This window comes from Quercus lobata, chromosome 5, assembly GCF_001633185.2.
Source record: "Quercus lobata isolate SW786 chromosome 5, ValleyOak3.0 Primary Assembly, whole genome shotgun sequence".
In the NCBI taxonomy this organism is placed as follows: domain Eukaryota; kingdom Viridiplantae; phylum Streptophyta; class Magnoliopsida; order Fagales; family Fagaceae; genus Quercus; species Quercus lobata.
Window position 1 is genome coordinate 13,458,771 of NC_044908.1, and position 22,663 is coordinate 13,481,433.

General features: G+C 35.9%; 1 protein-coding gene across 1 annotated transcript; it reads left to right on the forward strand.

The window, feature by feature from the left end:
• Positions 1–5,083: 5,083 nt before the first annotated feature.
• On the forward strand, positions 5,084–9,430 carry LOC115992569. The gene is made up of 3 exons (XM_031116786.1): positions 5,084–5,499; positions 7,384–7,535; positions 8,763–9,430. The coding sequence occupies exons 1-3, from the start codon at positions 5,143–5,145 to the stop codon at positions 9,280–9,282; spliced, it is 1,029 nt and encodes a 342-aa protein (XP_030972646.1). The 5' UTR covers positions 5,084–5,142; the 3' UTR covers positions 9,283–9,430.
• The last annotated feature ends 13,233 nt before the right edge of the window (positions 9,431–22,663 follow it).

Consider the following 22,663-nt stretch of genomic DNA (forward strand, 5'->3'; position numbering starts at 1 on the left):
ATAATTTCTAGTTCCACTAGAAAAAGGAAAGGAACTAGAAAATTACTAATAAAAATGGCTGAATACTGTGAGGCGAGGGACACTCACCCATTTTTATTAGTAACAGATATCCAGTGGGCCCATTGACAGTTATCTGTTACTTGGACTATGGACCAGAAGATTTCTCATTTGAGTGGTGCCATCTCAAGCCTAGCTCCCATTTTTATTAGTAACAGATATCCAGCGGGCCCATTGACAGATATCTGTTACTTGGACTACGGACCATGAGATTTCACAGTTGAGTGATGCCATCTCTTTTTTTTTTTTTTTTTGATAGGAAAAGGTTTAGCATTTCATTAAACAGGGCTAAAACCCAAACCAGATACATCACTAAGGATTTGAGAAACAATCATAGGGGGAGTGTCTTCCACCCAAATGGTACAATCTGAAATTTGCCTAGCATGCCTAGCTAAAAGGTGAGCAGCATTGTTACATTCCCTGTGGGTAAAAACAACTTTCGACGAACTGAAACTTGCCAAGCCTAGCTCAAAGGCTAATATCTCTTACGTACACAAACTTTTTGAACTGAAATGGTGAACAATATAAAAAATTAAAAATGCGTGTGTAATAGAATGTACCTAGCTCTTTTTCAAACAGAAGAATCACATCATGCAATTGAACATAATGCCTTTTTTTTTTTTTTTTTTTTGCAAATTTGGTTTTAACAACATATCACATTGTAAAATATATTCTCTTTGAAACGTATATGGAGGTATCTTGTGTTCGTTTACATTACTTATGGTTTGCTTTACAAGAAATTCCTTAAGATTAGATGATTTGACAAGTGCCAACAATTCCTTTTGGGAAAACATCCTATTAGGGAAAAATTAAAGAAAAAGTTATTCTAAATTAAAATTGTTCCTTGGAAACATAGACAAAACCAAATGAGAATTGAAGGAGAGTTAGAGAAATAAAATCGTAAATGTGAGGGTAGAATTTTTTTTTTTTTTTTTTTTTTTCAATTCTTTCTCTGTTTGTGATGTTAGAACTTGCCAACTTACCCTATCATCAAATTATCTTAAAATTAATGGCAGTTCTTTATAAAACAAACCATAAAGACGGTAAATGTTTCATAAATGATGTGGAACAGGCTGTCATGACATTCTTAGACTGTTACACACACTTAAAATCATTACACACACTTAAGATCGTGGCTTGTCAACTCAATCTGAAGGTGTGGGATAAAAGAAGTTTTGGGCATGTCCGCAGTCCGCAATTCCTTGAAAAAGAAGCTTAATGAGTTGCAAGAAGCTGAAGAAGGTGGCTGTTATAGAACTAACCCGAGGAGAATTTATATGCTGAGGGAAGAAATTCAGAGGTTGAAAAATAGGGAAGAATGCATGTGGAAGCAACGATCTCGGAATGCTTGGCTTAAGGAAGGAGATAGCAATTCACGGTTTTTCCACTGTAGGGCAAATCAAAGAAATCGTCGAAACTTCATTGCTGGTTTGGAGGATAGTGATGGGGTGTCGAGAGATTATGAAGGCCGAATGGGTGGTATTATTAAGCAATATTTCAGGGACATTTACACCACATCAAATCCTTCAGGTTTTGAAGATATTTTGAGTGGTATTCACCCAGCAATAACTGAGGAAGATGCTGGTTTGCTTGGCCGAGATTTCCATGCTGATGAGGTAAGGAGGGCTCTAGATCAAATGGCTCCATTTACTGCTCCTGGTCCTAATGGTATGTCCCCTATCTTCTATAAGTCTTTTTGGCATATTGTGGGTGGTGATGTAACATCTGTGGTCCTAAATGCTCTCAATTTTGGGGTAGTGCCAGAGTCTCTTAATTCCACTTTTATTGCCTTGATCCCTAAAGTTAAACATTCAAAGAAAGCTGCTGATTTCCGCCCTATTAGCCTTTGTAATGTGGTCTATAAATTGATTTCCAAAGTGCTAGTGAACCGTTTGAAAAAATTCCTAGCTAGTGCTATCCTGGAATCTCAAAGTGCATTTTTGTCGGGTAGGCTTATTTCGGATAATGTGCTTGTGGCCTTTGAAACTCTGCATTATCTTAAGAGGAAAACAAATGGGAGAGTAGGTCAAATGGCGCTTAAGCTAGATATGAGCAAAGCTTATGATAGGGTCGAATGGGAATTTTTGGAGCATGCTATGAGGCATCTCGGACTTGGGGAAAGAATGGTCAGTCTCATCATGTCGTGCATTAGTTCAGTATCCTATTATGTCTTGCTTAATGGGCAACCGGTTGGTAATATCAAACCTAGTCGTGGCCTTCGGCAAGGTGATCTTCTGTCGCCTTATCTCTTCCTAATTTGTGCTATGGGTTTGCAAAGCTTATTGACTAAAGCTGAAGTTAAGGGGCATATTCAGGGTGTAGCTATCTATAGAAATGGCCCAAAAATATCACACTTATTTTTTGCAGATGACAGTGTGTTATTTTGCAGTGCCAAAGAAGCTAAGTGTCGGAAAATTCTCGAAATTCTAGCTACCTATGAGAGGGGTACAGGGCAGAAGATTAATCGTGAGAAAACTAATATCTTTTTTAGTTCTAACACCCCACAGGAGGTGCAGGTTTTGATTCAACAGGTATTGGATGCTCCGGCTATATGCCAATTTGAGAAGTATTTGGGTTTACTGGCTTTGGTGGGTAGGGCAAAAAAACAAAATTTTATCTATATCAAAGAAAGAGTATGGAAAAAACTTCAAGCGTGGAAAGAGAAGCTTTTATCACAGGCGGGTAGGGAGGTTCTGATCAAGTCAGTAATTCAAGCAATACCAACTTATACCATGAGTTGTTTTAAACTCCTAAAGGGTCTTATTAAGGATCTGGAAGGATTAATTCGCAAATTTTGGTGGGGATATGGTGGAGAGCATCGGAAAACCCACTGGGTGAAATGGGAGCGTTTATATGAAGCCAAAGAAGTAGGTGGGCTGGGGTTTAAAGAAATTGAAAAATTCAATGACGCTTTATTGGTGAAACAAGTGTGGCGATTGATTAATAATCCTGATTCTCTATGCCATAGAGTTTTTAAGGCCCGTTTCTTCCCGGATTGCTCTATCTTGGAAGCTCAAGCTTCTAGCTCGGGGTCTTATGCTTGGAAAAGCATTATTAGTGCTAGGGATGTAATTCGAAAAGGGATGGTTTGGCGCATTGGTACAAGGGAGGTTGTGCGAATTAAGGAGGATAGGTGGCTGCTTGGAAGTACTAACTGTTCAGTCATATCACCCCTTCCATCTTTGGCTCCTGATGCGAAAGTTTCCTCTTTGATTGATCAAGAAAGAGTGGCATGGAAAACGGAGGTTGTGCAGCAACTGTTTCTGCCCCATGAAGCCAAGATTATCTTGGGAATTCCTTTGAGCATTCGACGTCCTGATGATCGAATTACATGGGCGTTCACGCCGTCTGGTATGTTCACTACTTGTAGTGCTTACAAATTGCTAGTTTCCTGTGATTCATCTTCTAGTGCAGGTAGCTCAAACCCGGAAGTTCAGAGAAAATTCTGGAAGGGTATTTGGCAGTTTCGGGTCCCTAACAAAATAAAGCACTTTGTGTGGCGAATATGCAATGACGCCCTGCCAACAATGGTGAACCTTCATCGGCGTAACATCGTTCCAAATGCGAACTGTGCACTGTGCAAAGATCATCCTGAAGACTCCATCCATGCAATTTGGGCTTGCGAAGTTATCTTGGGTGTATGGAACACGCTGGAATGGTTCAGCCAATCTATGTCGGCAGAACCAAGCTCCTTCAATGACTTACTTTCCAGGTTCCTATTTTGCCGTGAAGAGTTCAGAGCTGAGATTTTTGTTACCATTGCTTGGTTCTTGTGGAATAGACGTAATGCGATCCACTTTGGCCGCCCAGCCCTTCCTGTCCAGAGCATTTGCAGTAGAGCAGGGAGCTACCTGCAAGAGTTTCTTCAAGCACAGACAGAGGAGCCCGCTCCACTTTGTCCTTTTCCTATGCAGCAGTGGCGCCCCCCTGAACCTCATTGTTTAAAGGTAAACTTCGATGCCGCGGTGTTTCGTGCCTCACGTTTGGCAGGTTTAGGTGTCATTGTTCGTAATAATAGAGGGGAGGCCGTGGGTGCTCTGTCTGCGTCCGTTCCTTTGGCCCATTCAGTGGCGGATTTGGAAGCCTTAACTTCTTTGAAGGCTGTTCAGTTTGCTCTAGAGCTTGGTCTCACTCGTGTTGTGGTTAAAGGGGATTCTACAGTTATCATTAATGCTTTCCTTCATGGTGCGGATTGTATGGCCAGTTTCGGCAATATCTTAGGCGATATTCGGATGCACTTTGATGTTTTTCAATTCGTAGAATTTGCTTTTGTTAATTGTAAGTGTAATGCTGTGGCAGATGCACTTGCTAAGAAAGCAAAGTCAGTTAGGGGGGGTTTAGGTTTGGCTATCTGATTTGCCATCTAATATTGCCCCGTTGCTTTTGTACGATGTTCATTAAGTTTTTTTTTTTGTGAAATAAAGTTCCCAGGTCTTTCATCTGGATTCTCAAAAAAAAAAAAAAAAAAAATCATTGCGCAAGACAAAAAGACACTAGTCCATTTCCTTTTTTGAGTAACATTTTAGATGGCTAGGAAGAAATTGCTATATATATAGGTAAAAGGAAAGGGGTTTTTTCTTTTTTTCAATAGTAGAGATGGGATTTTGAAATTACAATCTAAAATATTACAGTTATATAGGTAAAAGAAAAGGGGTATTAAAGGGATTTTATTTCTTTTCAATATCAAGAGGGGAAATTGCCTTGCAATTTCCCCTCTTGATATTGAAAAGAAGATAAAATCCCTTGCCTTGCAATTTCCCCTCTTGATAATACCCCTTTTCTTGCAATTTCCCCTCTTGATATTGAAAAGAAGATAAAATCCCTTTTGAAAAGAAGATAAAATCCCTCTAATACCCCTTTTCTTGCAATTTCCCCTCTTGATATTGAAAAGAAGATAAAATCCCTTGCCTTGCAATTTCCCCTCTTGATAAAAGAAGATAAAATCCCTTTAATACCCCTTTTCTTTTACCTATATAACTGTAATATTTTAGATTGATCGAACACAATTGATCGAATCCCATCTCTCTCTCTCTCTCTCTCTCTCTCAAAAGCAAAAAAAGAAAGAAATTCGAAAAAAAATAAGAAATGGAGCCTCCGTCCTCGGAATCCCAGGAAAACCATCATCAGCAACAACAGCAGCAGCACCAAAACGTTGTCGTAATGCGTCACGGAAACCGCAAGGACAACTTCGAGCCATTGTGGGTGACCACACCTGAGAGGCCGTGGGACCCACTTCTCGTCGAGGAGGGTCGGATCCGGGCCTTTTGCCCCGGTCGGAAGATCCGAAATCAATTCGGGTTCCCTATCCACCGGGTCTTCGTGTCCCCTTTCCTCCGCCGCGTCGAGACCGCATCTCAAGTCGTCTCTGCTCTTAGTGCCCTTCACGGTGATCCCAACAACCTCACTGTCGACAACGTCACCATCGATCCCTCCAAACTCAAGGTCTTTTCTGTCTTTTCACATTCCCCGTATATATAGAACAAGAAGTTTATCATTTTCTTTTTTAAGTTTGAATTTTGAAAATCTAACGGATTAAATCAGATATTATTTACTATTTGATCATTTAATTTGTTTTTTATATACTATTTTATATTATAAAAATTTAAAATTATAACATTTATATATTTAATGACATAACAATTAATTTTTAATCTTTTCAAAATTTTATAAGTATCGTAAGAATATACCATCTAAATATTAAATTTTTAAAATTTACATTCAATATAAATATATATGTAAAATTTGTAAAGTCATATATATATATATATATATATATATATATATATCTTTCACTTGATATTTTGATTGTATGGCCATATGCTTTTATTTTAACAATGCATTAGTTCGAAAAACTTTTTTAGAAATTTTATATTAGGAAAGAAAAAAAAGTAATTAATTTGTTTTATGAGTTTTGTTATTTACTTATTTCTAATAAAAGTGGCATCAAAATTTTCTTAAAATAATTTATTAAAAATTTTAGTTTTGATATTTTTGATGATTAGACACAACTTTCTTATTTGATTAATTTGAGTAGTTGTTGATGTTATATATATATATATATATATATATATGACTTTCATTTGATATTTGACTATATATTGATTTAGAAATTATTTTTAGAAATTAATTTTTTTTTGATGGGTTTTAATATTTACTTATTTTCGATGAGTGTAGGCAACAAAACTTTCTTAAAATAATTTATTAACAATTGTCTTAAAAACACAAGACCCTTTTCGTTTTGATATTTTTGATGGTTAGATGTGACGTTTTTTACTTGATTAATTTGAGTAGTTGTTGATGTTGTAAGATCAAGATTGAATTTTTTAGTTTAATACAATATGTGTTTAGTGCCATATATTTTGTTTTGTTTGTAACGCCCAAAAAAAAGAAAAAAAAAAAGGAAAGAAAAAGAAAGAAGGTTGCTTAGGTTGACGGCTAGTGTAAAATTTGGTTACTTTATTATGAATTAATTTATGATTTTAATGCTTGATTGAATTATAATCAGGATTATTTGTTGCATAATTGTGGTTTTTTTTAAGCATAGATGTTATTTATTTATTTATTTTTTGGGTGTAAACCAAAAAAGGAAAAGGAAAATATGGGTAAAGTTTATTGTAAAATCTGGTATTTGTGAGAAATTGTATTTACACCAAGTTATTTGATTTGATAGAAAGATTTGATTTTTTTTTTTTTTTTTGGTTTTGTTTTGTTATAATTGGTTTGAACTTAGAGTTGGGTGTTGATCACTGACTTCATGACCAGCTCTGTAATAGACAGAGTAATATTACACATAGCGTAGCAAGGCAGGTACTAGAACCATCATTGTTATTTTTCCAAGGCTTGAATATTGGACCAATGGACACGTTAGATTGTGGATATGTGTCCACTCTTGGACACGTGTCCGAATCCTGACGTGTCCAGTGAAAGTTCACTGGACACAAGCCCTTCCCTTTTCGTTATCTTGTCACGTTTTCACTATGCTTGATTACTGGGGGTGCAATGGATGGAATTATACATGGATTTGTAAAGGATTTGATTCGATAAGTTTAATTTGAGAATACTAACATAATACGTCTACCAGTCAATTTTTTTCAGAATTTATTATAGCTTGATGAGTTTCGTCTATTGATGTAGACATCATTAAAAGCTGCTAAATGAGCTGTTTAAACATAGAGTTGTTCTATAGTCATGCTATACTCGAAAGTTGAAATTCTATCTATGAATTATTTAATTACTGGGCTTCCGATACTTTTCATAGAAACGTAATTGGATCACTGTTGGCTAATCAACTACCTTCTTGAATCTCTTTTTTTCCCCGATTTTCAGGTCTCTATTGAGTATGGATTGTGTGAGATGCTAAACACTGAAGCAATCAGACCTGGTTTGGCTCCTAAAGATGGAAACTGGGGCTTCAATATCTCAGAGCTTGAAGGAAAGTTTTCTGCTGGGACGTGGGACAATACTATGAAATTAATGTTGTAAGGTTTTAGATCCTTGTAAACTAGATTGTTTAACCTTATTAATTAACCAAATGAATACTTAGGTTTATTATTTAGGTCTAGGTTAAAACAAAACAATCATATCATGCAAAGCAGCGGAAAAAAAAACTTATGTATTGTACATAATATATTGTTCTTAAGTTACACCATAAAGAATTATTAAAGGAAAGTATATGATTATTTATACCATCAAGAATTATTAAAGGAAAGTATATGATTATTTAGGACTCTCTAAGGGTATTTGTTAATTTTGTTTAAAAATAAATACACACAGGTTGATATATTTAAATATATTTTTTTGTTTGTGACTTTCAAATTTTTAATTTTTTATTAATACTCAGGTGCCAAATGTCTTAAGTCTTAAATAGTTACTAGAAATGGCAAAGGGTCGGATTTGGGTTGGGTCAAGGGTGCCTATTATATCTATCCTCTTGTTATAGTTGTAGTGTGGGTTGGAGACTTGGAGGTATGTGGTTGGTGGTATTTTACCATCCTTAATTTTGACTTGTAATATAGAGATGAAAGAGAATGCGAGGGAGATTGTAAGAATGATCAAAGAGAGAACCCAACTACAACCAAATATCAAAAGCGCCCCCAAAAAGCCGAAAGCCCAAGGGTGATAACATTAGTCATTACCCCTTTCAACCAAATATACTTTTTTTTTTCTTCTGAATATACAAGTGTGTGTATATATATATATATATATATATATATATATATATATTTTAAGAATTTCAACTTATAACGTCCGTTTTGAATGATAGTTTTTTGTCATTAGACTAAGATAATTAATTTTTTTTTGCTGAATAATTAAATATACTTTTTTTTTTAATAGAAAGTTCTAACTTATAACATCCGCGCTTGATGATAACCCTTTATTATCATAACAAAATAATCAAATATACTTGTGCAACTTAACTTCTCCTATCAAATATAATAAGGTCTACCCAACGGTCAAATAAAAAGGGAATATTTCTTAAAATTTTAATAGGACATACTATCATAAATTATCTCAAGCATTAAGAGTAGAAAAAAGTAATATGTTAAACTGTTGGCTTGATAGATATCGCAGTCATTATGGTTGACTTGGAGAAAAATCTAAGACTTCAAATCCGTAAAATTTACATAAGTTTTGTAGCATTTTTGATTTTCTTGTACTTTGGAAAAAGTAAAAATAAAAGTGAAAGAATTTTGTTTATGTGCTAGTGAGGAAGATTTCCATTCGATCAAAGCACTCCATCAACCTTTCGCCTTTCTCATCACACTGCTTGCTGCCTTAGTTGGACTGCACTTTCAAACCAAGAAGTTGTCCCCAGTTGAAACACATTTTGCAAAGATCGTGCTTCTCGTCATGGCTGCAGTGGTACACAGCATTGCATTTGCGTGGATAACTGTACAACCTCGTAACTCAAAGTACCTTCCCCTATTGCGCCTCGCTAGTCTGGGTTCTGGAGTTCTCACTTGTGGCCTACTTTTTGGACTACTCATTTCTAACTTATGGTGGTGCATAGTTAATTTATGCATAATCCTAGTTGTAATTGTTGAGATATTGCGTCGCTGGCACCAACCAATTTACGAGTATCTATACCACGCAACTAATCTAGTGCTCGCATCTGTAAAGGCACTAACACAAGCTGAGGCAAAGGTTCAAGCACAAGACAGTAAGGCTGATGACAGAGCTACTGAAGCTGGTGATAAAGCAGCTGGTAAACGACCTGTAGTATAGTCATAATAGGCTAAACTGCATGTAGCATAAGTTAGCTAAGAAAGGGTAGAGTCTGTACACGTGTCAGTGATCTAGGATGGTTGAATTAGAATTTGTTACTTCATCCCACATTATACGGGGAAGGAGTTAGGGTATATATATTTGGGGATTGTATTACATCAATCTCAAAAAAAAAAAAAAAAAAAATCTATGCAATGACAGAATTTCTCATTTCCTTTGGAATCATTTCTGTTCTCTGAATTTCCTCTGTTTTATTCTTCATTTTCTATCTTGCATTGCTTTGCTTTGCTTTTCAGCATCAATAGCAGAATTGTTGCTACATGTATATCAATCTGTGTGCCAGTTATGTATTTGGATCCAACAGAAATTCCAATCAGTTTGTTTTGAAGCTTCTCAGGCATTTTCTTTGACTCATGACGCAGTGGAACAAGAAAATGGTCGTACTCGAGTTGCAATTGTATAAGTGGGTTGCAAATGTATATGTTCGAATTAGTCAGTTTTTTTTTTTTTTTTTTTTTTTCCCTCCTTGTAATAAGTGTGGATTTAGTTTACGATGTTCAATTTCAATAAAGATCCCAAGATGCATCTGCTTTGATACTAAATAATGGATAGCAAGCTTTCTTAATCAAATGCTGCATATTTATCTCGTTTGGCAAAACTTTCTTTTTGGATGAATAATATATTTTTATGCAATATAGAAAACAAAACAGCAAAGGGTTGGGGAAAATATATTCTATATAAATGTGAATAAATTTCATATAAATGTGAATAAATTTCAGAAAGTACAGCAAAAGTATAATTACACAAAAATACAAAGATTTACATGAAAAACTAAAGGGAAAAATTACAGGAAAACTCCAAAGTAATAGATATTCATATTCAATTCAGTGGGAAAGTTAAAAGCGAGGTGAGGTAGAGTTGCCACTTTTAAATTCTTTTTGCGTGGTCAGTAGGGCATCAACTGTGTGGCTTTTTAATTCTTTATTCTTATTATTTCTTGTAATCGTCCCCTCAACTGGTTGCACAACATCATTAGTGATTTTGCATTCATTGAAGACTTTTCAAATTTTGTTTTTGCTTTTATTTTTTTGGATTTTAGAGTAAACAAGGCTGTTGGCAATAAACTTCTAAAAGACGGCAAGCTTAATAAAAAAAGCATTGTTTTTTTTATAAAAAAAATTATTTTAAATAATGGTAAAAAAATCCTATACCGAAAGTCTATTTGGTTGAAAGAGTAAAAAAGCAGGAGGATAGAAAATGGAGAGGAAATAGAAAAATAGAAAGATAAAAAAGATATAGTTTTCTCTCATTTATATTTAATTGGAAATATGGAAATATGGAGAGACAAAAAACTTATTTTTTGGGTTGAAAAGAAAAATGAGAGTATAGAAATTAAAGTTGGTATAAATTTCTAGTTATGTCCTTGTTAAATAAAACAAAAAGTAACGCATTGTTTTATTAAAAAAAAAATTGTACAATTATATTTCATACATTAAAAAAATAATAAAAAAGAAGTTCAAGAACCCAAAATTATTTATATATAAAAAAACTCTACCAACTGTTTGAGAAAAGAAACACTTACCACGTGCTAAAAGAAAAGAAAAAAAATACTATCAAAAGAAGAAAAGTAAAGAAAAAGTAAAAAACTGAAGAAAGAATAAGCACGAAAAAAAGAAAAAAAGAAAAACAGAAAAGAAAGAAAGCTTTGTATGTAAGGTTGAATTTATTCAACCATCTAATTGGTTTTATTCCGTGCCAAATTTGCTTGTAATTCAGCATTTAGTAACTCTGTATTTCGGTGGGTTTGATGTAAGGGTAGTGAGTGAGATAGAGTGAAGTTTGCTCAAGAGTGTGCAAGAAAACAGGGACTCGCGGCTGGGACTCGCGGGTGACTCGCGGCTGCAAGCCGCCAGAAGATGCACACGTGCCAAGCATGCTAGAAGATGAACAGTCATGCTAGCTGGAGTACTACAGGACAAAACAGAACAACTGGCCATACGGTTATCTCGCGACTGGATCTCGCGACTTGGTCAAGCCGCGAGGTCAAGCCGCGAGCCACCCCTGTTTTGTAAAAACCTGACGTTTCACATTCCTCTCCACTCCAGTATAAATACCACTTTTACCCACGATTGAAAGAGAGCTTCCAGAGAGAATTTTGAGAGAGAAACCCTAAAGAAAAACCAGATTGTTTCACCCACAATCTCTACCTTAGAATCTCTTCAAATTCCTTAACTCTCTTCCTCTCCATTGTCAAATCCTTGAGAGGCATTATACCAAACCAGGTTCTCACCATCATCATCATTGTGAGACTGCTGTTTGGATTTCTGGGAAGCAGTTAGGAAGGAACCAATCTTCATTGGTTGATGCTACGGTCTAGTAGCGGAATTCGGGAAGCTAGAAAAGAAAAAGGTTCGGCGCAACCTCGTTGGAGCAAGAAGCTTGGAGGGCTTAGGTGCACTGGATAGATTAGGTTTGGAGGGTCTATTGCTGTCCTTGTATCCCAACTGTATTTTCTAGTGGATTGATTACCGCTTGGAGGGCGGCGGAGAGGTTTTACGCCGAGGGCTTCGGTTTCCTCTTCGATAACACATCGCGTGTTGTCTTTGTGTTTGCATCTTCCTTCCTCTATCTTTGCCTTTAAATTATCTGCTGTGGATTTTATTTTGTTATGGCTTAGATAGGTTTTAACCAAATTGGTGTTATAGCATGTGTTAAGTTTCCGCACACTAAGTGTTTGACATATTGCTTGAATTGGTTAAATTGTAATTTGGGGGTCTAAACGTTCAAAGGTGTTTTTGTACACGTTTTTGAACTTTCAATTGGTATCAGAGCAGGTACACTGTTATTGGTTTCATTACCATTGTGTGATCCTTGACTCCCTTTTGAGATGGATAGGTCTCAATCCCTAAATGCACCTCCATATTTTGATGGTAGTAATTATGCCTTTTGGAAGGTTCGCATGAGAGCTTTTCTGTGTTCTATTGATGAATCCGTTTGGGATGCTGTTGAGATTGGTTGGACCAAACCTGAGGCAGCCAAATCCACATGGGATAAGGCAGCACTTGCTGCATCTAATGCTAACAGTAAAGCACTCAATGCTATTTTCTGTGGTGTGTCTCCAGATGAATTTCACAGAATTTCTCATATTACCGTTGCCAAAGAAGCATAGGAGATCTTGGAAACTACCTATGAAGGCACGAAGAAAGTGAAAGACACCAAGTTACAAATGCTGACCACTCGGTTTGAGGAGCTCAAAATGAGTGAGGATGAGTCCTTTGACTCTTTCTATGGGAAGCTAAATGAAGTAGTTGTCAGCAAGTTCAACTTGGGGGAGAAAACGGAGGACTCAAAGATTGTAAGGAAGATCCTTCGATCATTGCCGGAAAGTTTTCGTGCTAAAGTGACAGCAATTGAAGAGAGCAAGGACCTTGATGACATCAAAGTACAGGAGCTGGTTGGTTCTCTACAGACTTATGAGATGTCGCTGCCCAATCAATGGAAGAGTAAATCTCTTGCTCTAAAGACCATTAATGAGAAGGTGGAAGATCAAGACTCATCGGGAGAAGATGGGGTTGACAAAGATGTTGCTTACCTTGTCAAAAATTTCAGAAAGTTCTTGAAATTCAAAAATAATGGCAAATTTGATGAGAAAAGAAAATTCCAAAGTTCTGGAAGGGAGAAAAGGGAATTCAAAAAGAAAGATGGAAAAGAATCCCAACCTACACAAGGTGTCACTTGTTTCGAATGTAACGGGCATGGACACTTTAAGAAGGAATGTCCCAATTATTTGAAATCAAAAGGTAAAGTGTATACCACGACCTTGAGTGATTCGGATTCGTCTGAGTCAGAATCTGAAGAGAGCTGTGATGGAGAGGGGAACTATTCAGCTTTTATGACTATTGCTCATGTTGAGTCTTCAGATGAGTTGAATCTGCTTGTGCGAGACCTTGGAGAACATAGTGATGATGAATCACTAGGAATTGTTGAAGAATCGGATGCTGAAGAAGATGGAAGCACAGCACATCTTCAGGAGAATTACAACTCACTCTTGGAGAAGTCGGGGGAGTACACAAGGGTGGCCAAAGCTGCTGTGAGAAAAATGAAGAAGGCTGAGGAGGACTACAAAAGTCTCCTAATCCGATATAGGGAGGCCAAATGTGAGATAGAAACTCTGAATGGTGAGTTGTCCGAAGTTTACACAAAAGTAAGATTTCTTGAGAGTGAGGTTGTGCAAGCAAATGCTAAAGTAGAGAGGGTCACCACCAAGAAGCTAGATGATGTTATCTCATCTCAAAAGAGCTTTTCAGACAAATCCGGATTGGGATATACCGGAGGAGGTAGTTCATCTGGAAATGTCACTAAAGAAGTGAAGTTTGTAAAAGCCAAAGATCCAGTTGTAGCTAACCTTACTGGTGAGAAGCTCGAGGTGGAGGAGAAGAAGAATTTGGTGAACCAACGGATGTTAAATCCTCGTAATCAGTTTGTAGGCAGGTCTGAATCTCGTGCCAAGTCACGTCCACGACCACAAAGAGGTTCTAGAGGAACTTATGTGTGCCACTATTGCGGACTTCAAGGGCATACTCGACCAAATTGCCAAAAGCTGAGAGCAAAGAATAGTGCAACTCCTCAAAGGTCAGGAGGACCTAGAAATGATAGAAGAATTTGGGCTGGAGATCAATCTAGAGATCAGAATGGTGATCCCGGAATGATGAACGTGATGAAGATGATTGGTGCATTCACCAACTGCTTGGAAAGCTTCTCACGAAGGTTTGAAAGCCCTAACTCCCGTACCCAATCCTATAAGGAAATCACCCCAAACGCAAGTGACGTGTGGGTGAAAAGGGGTACTCATGCATAAGCATTACAACATGTCCATGCATTAATACTTCCTATGCTTTGTGACAATGTTTGTTTGTTTTGCTTGCTGTGTTTTTGCTGATTGGTTGTTTGTTTTATCTACTTGTGCATATTTCTATTTTTGTCTTATCAATCTTTTTGTTTCTTGTGTCAAAAATCCAAAAATCACATAAAAAATTAGAAAATCAAAAAGCTTGATTGACATTGTTGAGTCTTTGTCTCAAAACTTGTTTTGCCTTGTACCTTTGTGCTAATGGCTTTGTGCATTTTCGAGCATTGCTTGTTTTCATGCACTCATATCACTGTGGGAAAAATCTTGAAATCTATGTGATTGTTGTAAATAGATCTTCAAACTTGTCATGAATGATTAGTGAATGGTTTTGTTGATCTTGAGACATGCATAGACTTATGTCTATATATCTTCCCACTCTTTATTTTTGTTTTGCTAAAAAGAGCTCACCAAATGTAAATCTCCAAATGAAAAGAGATATTGAGCTGCAAAAGCCTGTCGCACATTCTAGTATTTGACTAGGAAAAAGGGTAAGCGACCTTATATTGAAGTGAATGTTTATTCAAAAAGCCAAAGGCTTATTCATTAAAGTGAAATATCATATATCACTCTCACAATGAGAGGTGATTGACTCAAAAGATCAAAAAGATCAATTGTTATGATTGAAAGTGGAGTCAAATGTAAAGCTCCAAATTATGTTATCAAGTTTTGTGGGAGGTCATATATACATATTTCTATAATTGAGATGGGTCACATGATCTAGTGCTAATTGTGTATGTCTTGGTTGAATTGATCATTGAAGCTTCACATTAGACTAAGGACTATCTCATTGTTGATATCCACACACAACACACAAGTTTATGTTCAATAAATGCCATATTCATTTGTGTGATTGTACTTGATGAAATGTGTTTTCACATGCTCAATCTGTGTTAATTCAAGCACAAAAAGATTTTTGAGTATTTTAGGTGTTTTTGGAAAGTATTTTGTTTGAAAAATCTGAAAATTTCAAAAATCCAGTTTTTGCCCTGTTTTGGCGGCTCAGTCGCGGGTATGTCAAGTCGCGAGCCTTAGTCGCATCTTCGCTGGTCATTTTTGGCGACTTATTCGCGGGTGGAAGGTCCAGTCGCGAGGTTCACTCAGAGATTTTCGCGGCTCAGCTCGCGACTCACTCGCGGGTAGACCTTCCAGTCGCGAAAAACACTTAGAAAAATTTTTCAAATTTTTGTTCTTGAGTGCTTTGGCGGCTTGAGCTGGCGACTGTGTGGCGACTTAATCAAGTCGCGAAAAACGCGTGTTTTACAGAAACAGGAGCAGTTTTTAAACCTTTTTCAGTTTTCCCTCGAATTTTTGTGACTGTTCATCTTCTCTCTAAACTATATCCCTCCCATACACTCTGTGCTCTCATCTCCAATCTCCATTGTTGCATACTTGTAGCTCAAAATCTTCAAATCACAGGTATGGGTTTTCAGTTTTGCACTATTTTCTACTTGATTTTGTGCTTTTCCCTTTGATTTTTCGCATATGTTTGTGATTTAGAAATGGGTTTGTGTTTCGATTTTTTGCTCCTTGGTCTTGCCTCACTTGCGAATGCTGCTGCTAAAATATGATTTGTTCTTTAGTTGTTCCCTTATTGCTCTTCATCCTGTGATTAGCTAAGAGATTCTTTGATTTTATCTGAACTTTGAGCTGTTTGAGTTGTTTCAAATTGTTCCTTTTGAGGGTGTGTGTTTTACTGTGCTAAATATGCATGCTCTATTGTGTAAATATTTTGGGAGCATATGTGAGCTCCACAATGCTGTTTTTGAGCCATATCATTTTCCATTATCTGTCTCATTGACTTATAACTGCCTTTGGGATAGTTTCTATACCTGATGCTATTATATGTGTTTCCTATCTTAGGCTTGTTTATCCATGTGTTTGATCTAAGTAGCTTGTGTTTAAATGTTCCAAGTTCATTTGTATGGATGAAATCTCTTTGTTAATTACATGAGACTGACTTGTTCTACACATATATGGCTCTATACTGTTGTGGCCTCTTCTGATTGTTCACAGATGGCTCCATCACCTCCTAAGAAGAAAACTCCTGCAAAGAAGGCTGACAAAAGATTGAAAATGGATTCTAAACTATTTAGGTTAGTTCATCATTTTGAGAGATATAGGGATAACTTCATGAGTACAGGAATTATTCAAGAAAGATTTGTAGATTTGGAGGATTTGAGACAAACCTTTATTTCCAGCTGTTTTGAAGGAAGAGGATGGGAAAAACTTCTGAGTGATTTCCCTGTAGTATGTGAACCCCTGATTAGGGAATTTTACTCAAATGCTGTGATAAAGGAGATTGAGTTAAGTTGCTGGGTTAGGGGTAAAGAATTCATTTTGGATGCTCATGTCATAGATGATGCATTAGGACTTGAAGGTTTAGAAGATGAGGAGTTTATCAACTACAAGGATAAGAGTGTCTCTATTGAAACAGTTCAACAAAGGATAGGTGGGCAGAGAGAAGGAAAATGTTTGAATACCACTGCCTTTCCAGTGGACATGAGGTGTCTAACAATCATCATGATGTTTAACCTCTATCCCATTAAGAAGTTGACTACAATCAATTGTGTTAGAGCAATCTTTCTGATGGATCTCAAAGAAAAGAACTTCATAGACATAAGTTCCCACATATATGACACCATTGTGGATGAGACAAGAACAACCTCTAGGCCAAAATTGATCTTTCCCAGTTTGCTAATGAGGATTTTTAGAAGGAAGGGTGTTCCTATCCCACAAGACATCAGTCCCATGTCCACACCTTCTGCAATTAACAAGCTTACCTGCAAAAGGATAAGTGTTAGGCTTCCAGGAGAAGAAGATGAAGGATGAAGGTGTCCCAATGGAGACTGAAGCAGAAGGCAGCAGGGCATGCATCAACCTCAACACCCAGGAGGAGTGGCAAAAGACCCAGAGCATCAACTTCTTCAGATACACCTCCAGATGCTTTCCAAATCATTCTGGAAAGACTTGATGGGATCAGAGAAGTCCAGACTGAGCACTCTGAGAGGATGAGAGCTATGCAGGATCAGATTGATGTTTTGTCTGCAAAACTTGACAGCTTCACCACTCAGCCTGAACACTGACCCTTTGGCCATTCCTGTCAAAAAGGGGGAGATGTTTCTGTTGATAATGACATTGATGATTGATTGAGAAGCAGAAAAGCAGCTCTTAAGGGGGAGTAATGTGTTGAGGGGGAGTTGTCAAACTCTAAGACTTTGTTTATATATGTTTATGTTTTGAGTACTATTTATTTTTTTTGTTTTGTTACACTGTGTTTTGGTGTATAGTTGTTTCTAACTCTTATCATATACTCTTGGTTTAAACTTTAATATATTTTGATGATGTTATTCAGGATGTTTAGTGTTTGTACCCTTGTGCTTTTGTAAGCTTTTAGGGTTTATGTTTTATGCATAGTTTGTAGGCTTTATGGTTTGTACCTTGCTTAATGCAGCCTTTATGCTATGTTGAAATCAGTACTTTAATCTAAATGTTCTGCATTTTGGTTTATGTACTGTCACTCTTGTGCCCTTGTAGGATTGTTCCTAGATGCATATACCTTGTGAGTTATGCATTGGTTGAGTGTTGAACATACAAGTGTCTTGCCTTGTGCTTGTTAACTTGTATGTCCTTGTGTTCATTCCAAGTGTGAATGAGCACTGTGATCACTACCTTGTGGTGTTCACTTGGTTGATCAAGCCATGGTTTGTTTCATAACTCCATCTTTGCTTGATCACATATTGCCTGTTTCATATGCATTTTATAATTTTCTGCTTACAATGATCATGGTGTATTGTTGTGTTTCAGGAGTATTATGTTCATATGATTCAAGTGCTTCACAGCTTCTAGAGTTAGGTGTGAGTGAGTTTTGTTCAACTGTTCCCAACTCACATGTTAAGTCTAGAGTCTGTTTTAGGTTTTGTCACGGAATAGCCAAAGGGGGAGATTGTAAGGTTGAATTTATTCAACCATCTAATTGGCTTTTATTCCGTGCCAAATTTGCTTGTAATTCAGCATTTAGTAACCCTGTATTTAGGTGGGTTTGATGTAAGGGTAGTGAGTGAGATAGAGTGAAGATTGCTCAAGAGTGTGCAAGAAAAAGAGACTCGCGGCTGGGACTCGCGGGTGACTCGCGGCTGCAAGCCGCCAAAAGCAGCACACGTGCCAAGCATGCTGGAAGATGAACAGTCATGCTAGCTGGAGCACTACAGGACAAAACAGGACAACTGGCCATACGGTTATCTCGCGACTGGAACTCGCGACTTGGTCAAGCCGCGAGGTCAAGCCGCGAGCCACCCCTGTTTTGTAAAAACCTGACGTTTCACATTCCTCTCCACTCTAGTATAAATACCCCTTTTTACCCACGATTGAAAGAGAGCTTCCAGAGAGAATTTTGAGAGAGAAACCCTAAAAAAAAACCAGATTGTTTCACCCACAATCTCTACCTTAGAATCTCTTCAAATTCCTCAACTCTCTTCCTCTCCATTGTTAAATCCTTGAGAGGCATTATACCAAACCTGGTTCTCACCATCATCATCACTGTGAGACAGTCGTTTGGATTTCTGGGAAGCAGTTAGGAAGGAACCAATCTTCATTGGTTGATGCTATGGTCTAGTAGCGGAATCCGGGAAGCTAGAAAAGAAAAAGGTTCGGCGCAACCTCGTTGGAGCAAGAAGCTTGGAGGGCTTAGGTGCACTGGGTAGATTAGGCTTGGAGGGTCTATTGCTGTCCTTGTATCCCAACTGTATTTTCTAGTGGATTTGCTTACCGCTTGGAGGGCGGCGGAGAGGTTTTACGCCGAGGGCTTCGGTTTCCTCTTCGATAACACATCGCGTGTTGTCTTTGTGTTTGCATCTTCCTTCCTCTCTATCTTTGCCTTTTCTTTTATCTGTTGTGGTTTTTAATCTGTTATGGCTTAGATAGTATTTAATCAATTTCGTATTATAGCATATGTTAAGTTTCCGCACACTAGTTGTTTGACATATTGCTTGAATTGATTAAGTTGTTTTTTGGGGGTCTAAACGTTCAAAGGTGTTTTTACACGTTTTTGAACTTTCAATATGATTGTTTGATTGAGATAACATAAATTTGGAATTTGGACTAAGTAACAACTTGGCTAATTACCTAGGTTAATCCAATTGTGTTTTTAAGGAGTCTAAAAACTATCAAAGACCTTTAAAAATTCTGTCACAATTTATTTGATTGCAATTTTCTTCTCTAAGAATAATAAATATGGAAGCCAAAGTAAGCATATTGACATAAAGTACACTAGTGTTAGAGAGAATGTTAAGAAACAAAAGGTGTCCTTGAGCTCTTGATTATTGACCCCAAAAGTTCATAACTAAAGGTTTGTTGGCTGAACTATATAAAGATCACATGGAACATGTGGGACTTGTTAGCTTATAATTTGATATTTTGTTTCACAACACTTTCATAACAAATCATAGGTGGTAGTTTATTAACTTGTTATTGGTTTTGACTTGAACATACCATTGAAATTACTTTGTTGTTTACTAATAACTACTTATAACAACTTGTCACTTAAGATTTGTTGTGAAAATGTTGTGGACATAATATTTCTCTTTACATTTAGGCCTTTATTTGGTTTTTATAGAGAATAAGGCAAAATGTTTTTTTGTGCACATAAAGTATAAATATAAAGAGAGTTTTATTTGTGGTGGATATATGAAGGGGGACTTGAATGGCTAATAGGTAGTCTATTTATAAAAAATTGATGGCTTATAAAGTACTCGCATAGTACCATACATTGTATTACATGGAAGACAATGCTGGTTATAATTAAGAGTTTTACCGCTATGCTTTATGTATTGGATTGTTTATTAAAGCGGGAGAATTTCACAACTAGATGATAAAGGTAATATCCTAAGTATATTACAATGATCATCACTCATCGAGTTAATTAAATGCCACGTGGGCCAAGTGAGAGAATGTTAGGAGACTTATTGTGGTCCTCATACAAGTTACTCTAATTGATTAATTACAATATGCTTAGATTTATTTTAGAGTGATAGATAAAGAACTTCTTTTAGGAGTATATTTGTTAACATCACTTCAAATGTCATTAGTGAAATAATGAATTCAATTGATATTGTTAATTATTATTAATTTAAAATATAAATAATTTATTTATGTTATTAAATAAGTATAAATTTAATTGCTTATTACGTCACAAATTTGACCATTGATTAAATCCGATCAACCGAAAAAAAATGAGAAACCATTTTCTTGTTTGGACAAATTACAATTTACCTACCTATAGTTTGCTTGAAATTTAAGTTACTTATCTGTGGTTTAAAAGTTAGCACTTTGCCCACCTGGGGTTCACTTCATTAGACTTCCATTACCCATCTATGTATTTTTACAGTTAAAAACACAAAAAACATAAAAATCTAAATCTAAAAGTATATTTCTTAAAATGGTGAAGCTTTGGCTTAAGAATATTTTTCCTCTTGATAAGAACATTCTTAAGCCTATCAATCTGAGTAAAACTCTCAAGGGGATATTCATTAATGAATGTTTGAATTTTGCATGTCTTGACTTATGGATGTTGTGTAAATCACAAATGTTAGCCTCTTACAAACTAATTTTTGGGCATATTTTGATATGATAAGTGATTTGCAGAACATCCATAAGTCAAGACATGCAAAATTCAAACATTCATTGATGATTATCCCTTGAGAGTTTTGTTAGGATTGATAGGTTTGAGAATGTACTTATGAAGATGAAAAATGTTCTTAAGCCAAAACTTCACCATTTTAACAAATATACTTTTAAATCTTGATTTTTTTTAATGTATTTTTAATGCTGAAAGTATAAAGGTGGGTAACGAAAGTCTAACAGAGTGAATTTCAAGTGGGCAAAGTGCCAACTTTTAAATCATAAGTAGGCAACTTAAATTTCGGTCAAACCACAGGTGGGTAAGTTGTAATTTGTCATTTTTGTTTATTATATTCTTTGTTTGATTTGATTTTTAAAACCTTTCTAAGGGAATAAATGAAATTGGAGTAAAATCAATGAGCATTTTTTTTTTTTGAGGAAAAAAATCAATGAGCATAATAAAAACATTATGAAGGTGAAATTTTTTTTATCAATATTAATTTTTAGGTGTGTTAAAAATTTATTGATGTGTTAACAAGGATGCCACTATTAACGGTTTACTTTAGTCCACCACAACCTACAAGGAAGGCACACTATTTTAAAATTTATTATTTTGTGTAACGCTTGTTTGCAAATATACTTCTTACATGCCAATAGATTTATGAAATGTTGTGGGTTTCAGTTAGTTCAATTGATAAAGTTTTTAATGGTTGAATAAAATAACGGGGATTCAATTCACGCATAGAACAAAGACCAATTGATGTCTTGGTCTGATTATAAAGAGCGTAATCATTAGAAGTGGATGCCATACATTGATATTCTACCAAAAAAAAAAAAAAAATGTTTGACGTAATACCACCTCTCATCAAGGTCAAAGGAATAAGGAATTTGCCTCTTGCAATGAGGAAAAAAAAGTAGCTTTAATTCTTCTTAAAAGTGACACACGTGCTTTAAACGTGAGAGATGGCCAAAATTATTGCGGCGCCAATCAATACAAAAGAAATCAAGCAATTGATTGCTTGAATTCAAGAATATTGTGGAGCCTAAGTGCCGAACAAAACAAAGAATTAAATTGTTTGGAAGGAGGCAAGCTGATCATGGTTGTTGGCTTGTTGCCATGCATCCAAAAAATTGGTTGGAATGTCAACTAAAAGGTAAAGAACAAATACAAGCATTTAAATTTTTTTCGTGTAACAGGAGGAGAATATCTTTGATTTTTATTTTCGTGTATCTTTCAAATGAAAGATATTTAAATTAATTTTTTTTTTCAAAAAGTATTATTTAGTATTAATTTTCATAATTTTTTTAAAAAAAATGCAAACTATGTTATTTTGGAGGTCACTAATGACGCAATTCTAATGGAGACTAACAAGAAGCATGAATTGAATAAACTTGAAAGTTAAAAATTTTTATTAAATAAAAATAAAGTTAAGAGGAAATGAACTTTAATCAAAGTTAGAGAGTCAATATGTAATTTAGTCAAATATTAAATATTGACAAGTAAAAAGAATGGGAGAGAAACGGGGAAATTGGAAATTTGAGTTGTAAACACTAAATTGTAATAGATTTTTTTTACAAAATATGTAGAGACAGCTCAAAACTTTTCATTGTTCATTTCAAATTCCTAAACTTTAGGATTTTAATCTTAAGACTTCGCTATAAAATTGCCCCTACTCAAAGTCACATATTCTATATTTTTGAAAAAGTGGAGTCACTTGAACAGCATGTTTACCGCATCAAAATAATACTACAAAATCAACGTACCAAACATATTATCTTTTAACAAGTTGACTAAATGTAAGGCGATGTTTTAAATAGTCCTTTTTACCATTGCTCTTTGGTCCTGCAATAAAAGAC

Excerpts from the sequence above, each read along its gene's own strand:
- LOC115992569 (XM_031116786.1), top strand. The coding sequence starts at position 5,143 with ATGGAGCCTCCGTCCTCGGAATCCCAGGAAAACCATCATCAGCAACAA. Across the intron at positions 5,500-7,383 it reads TCGATCCCTCCAAACTCAAG|GTCTCTATTGAGTATGGATT; the intron begins GTCTTTTCTGTC and ends CCCGATTTTCAG. Across the intron at positions 7,536-8,762 it reads AATACTATGAAATTAATGTT|TGAGGAAGATTTCCATTCGA; the intron begins GTAAGGTTTTAG and ends TTTATGTGCTAG.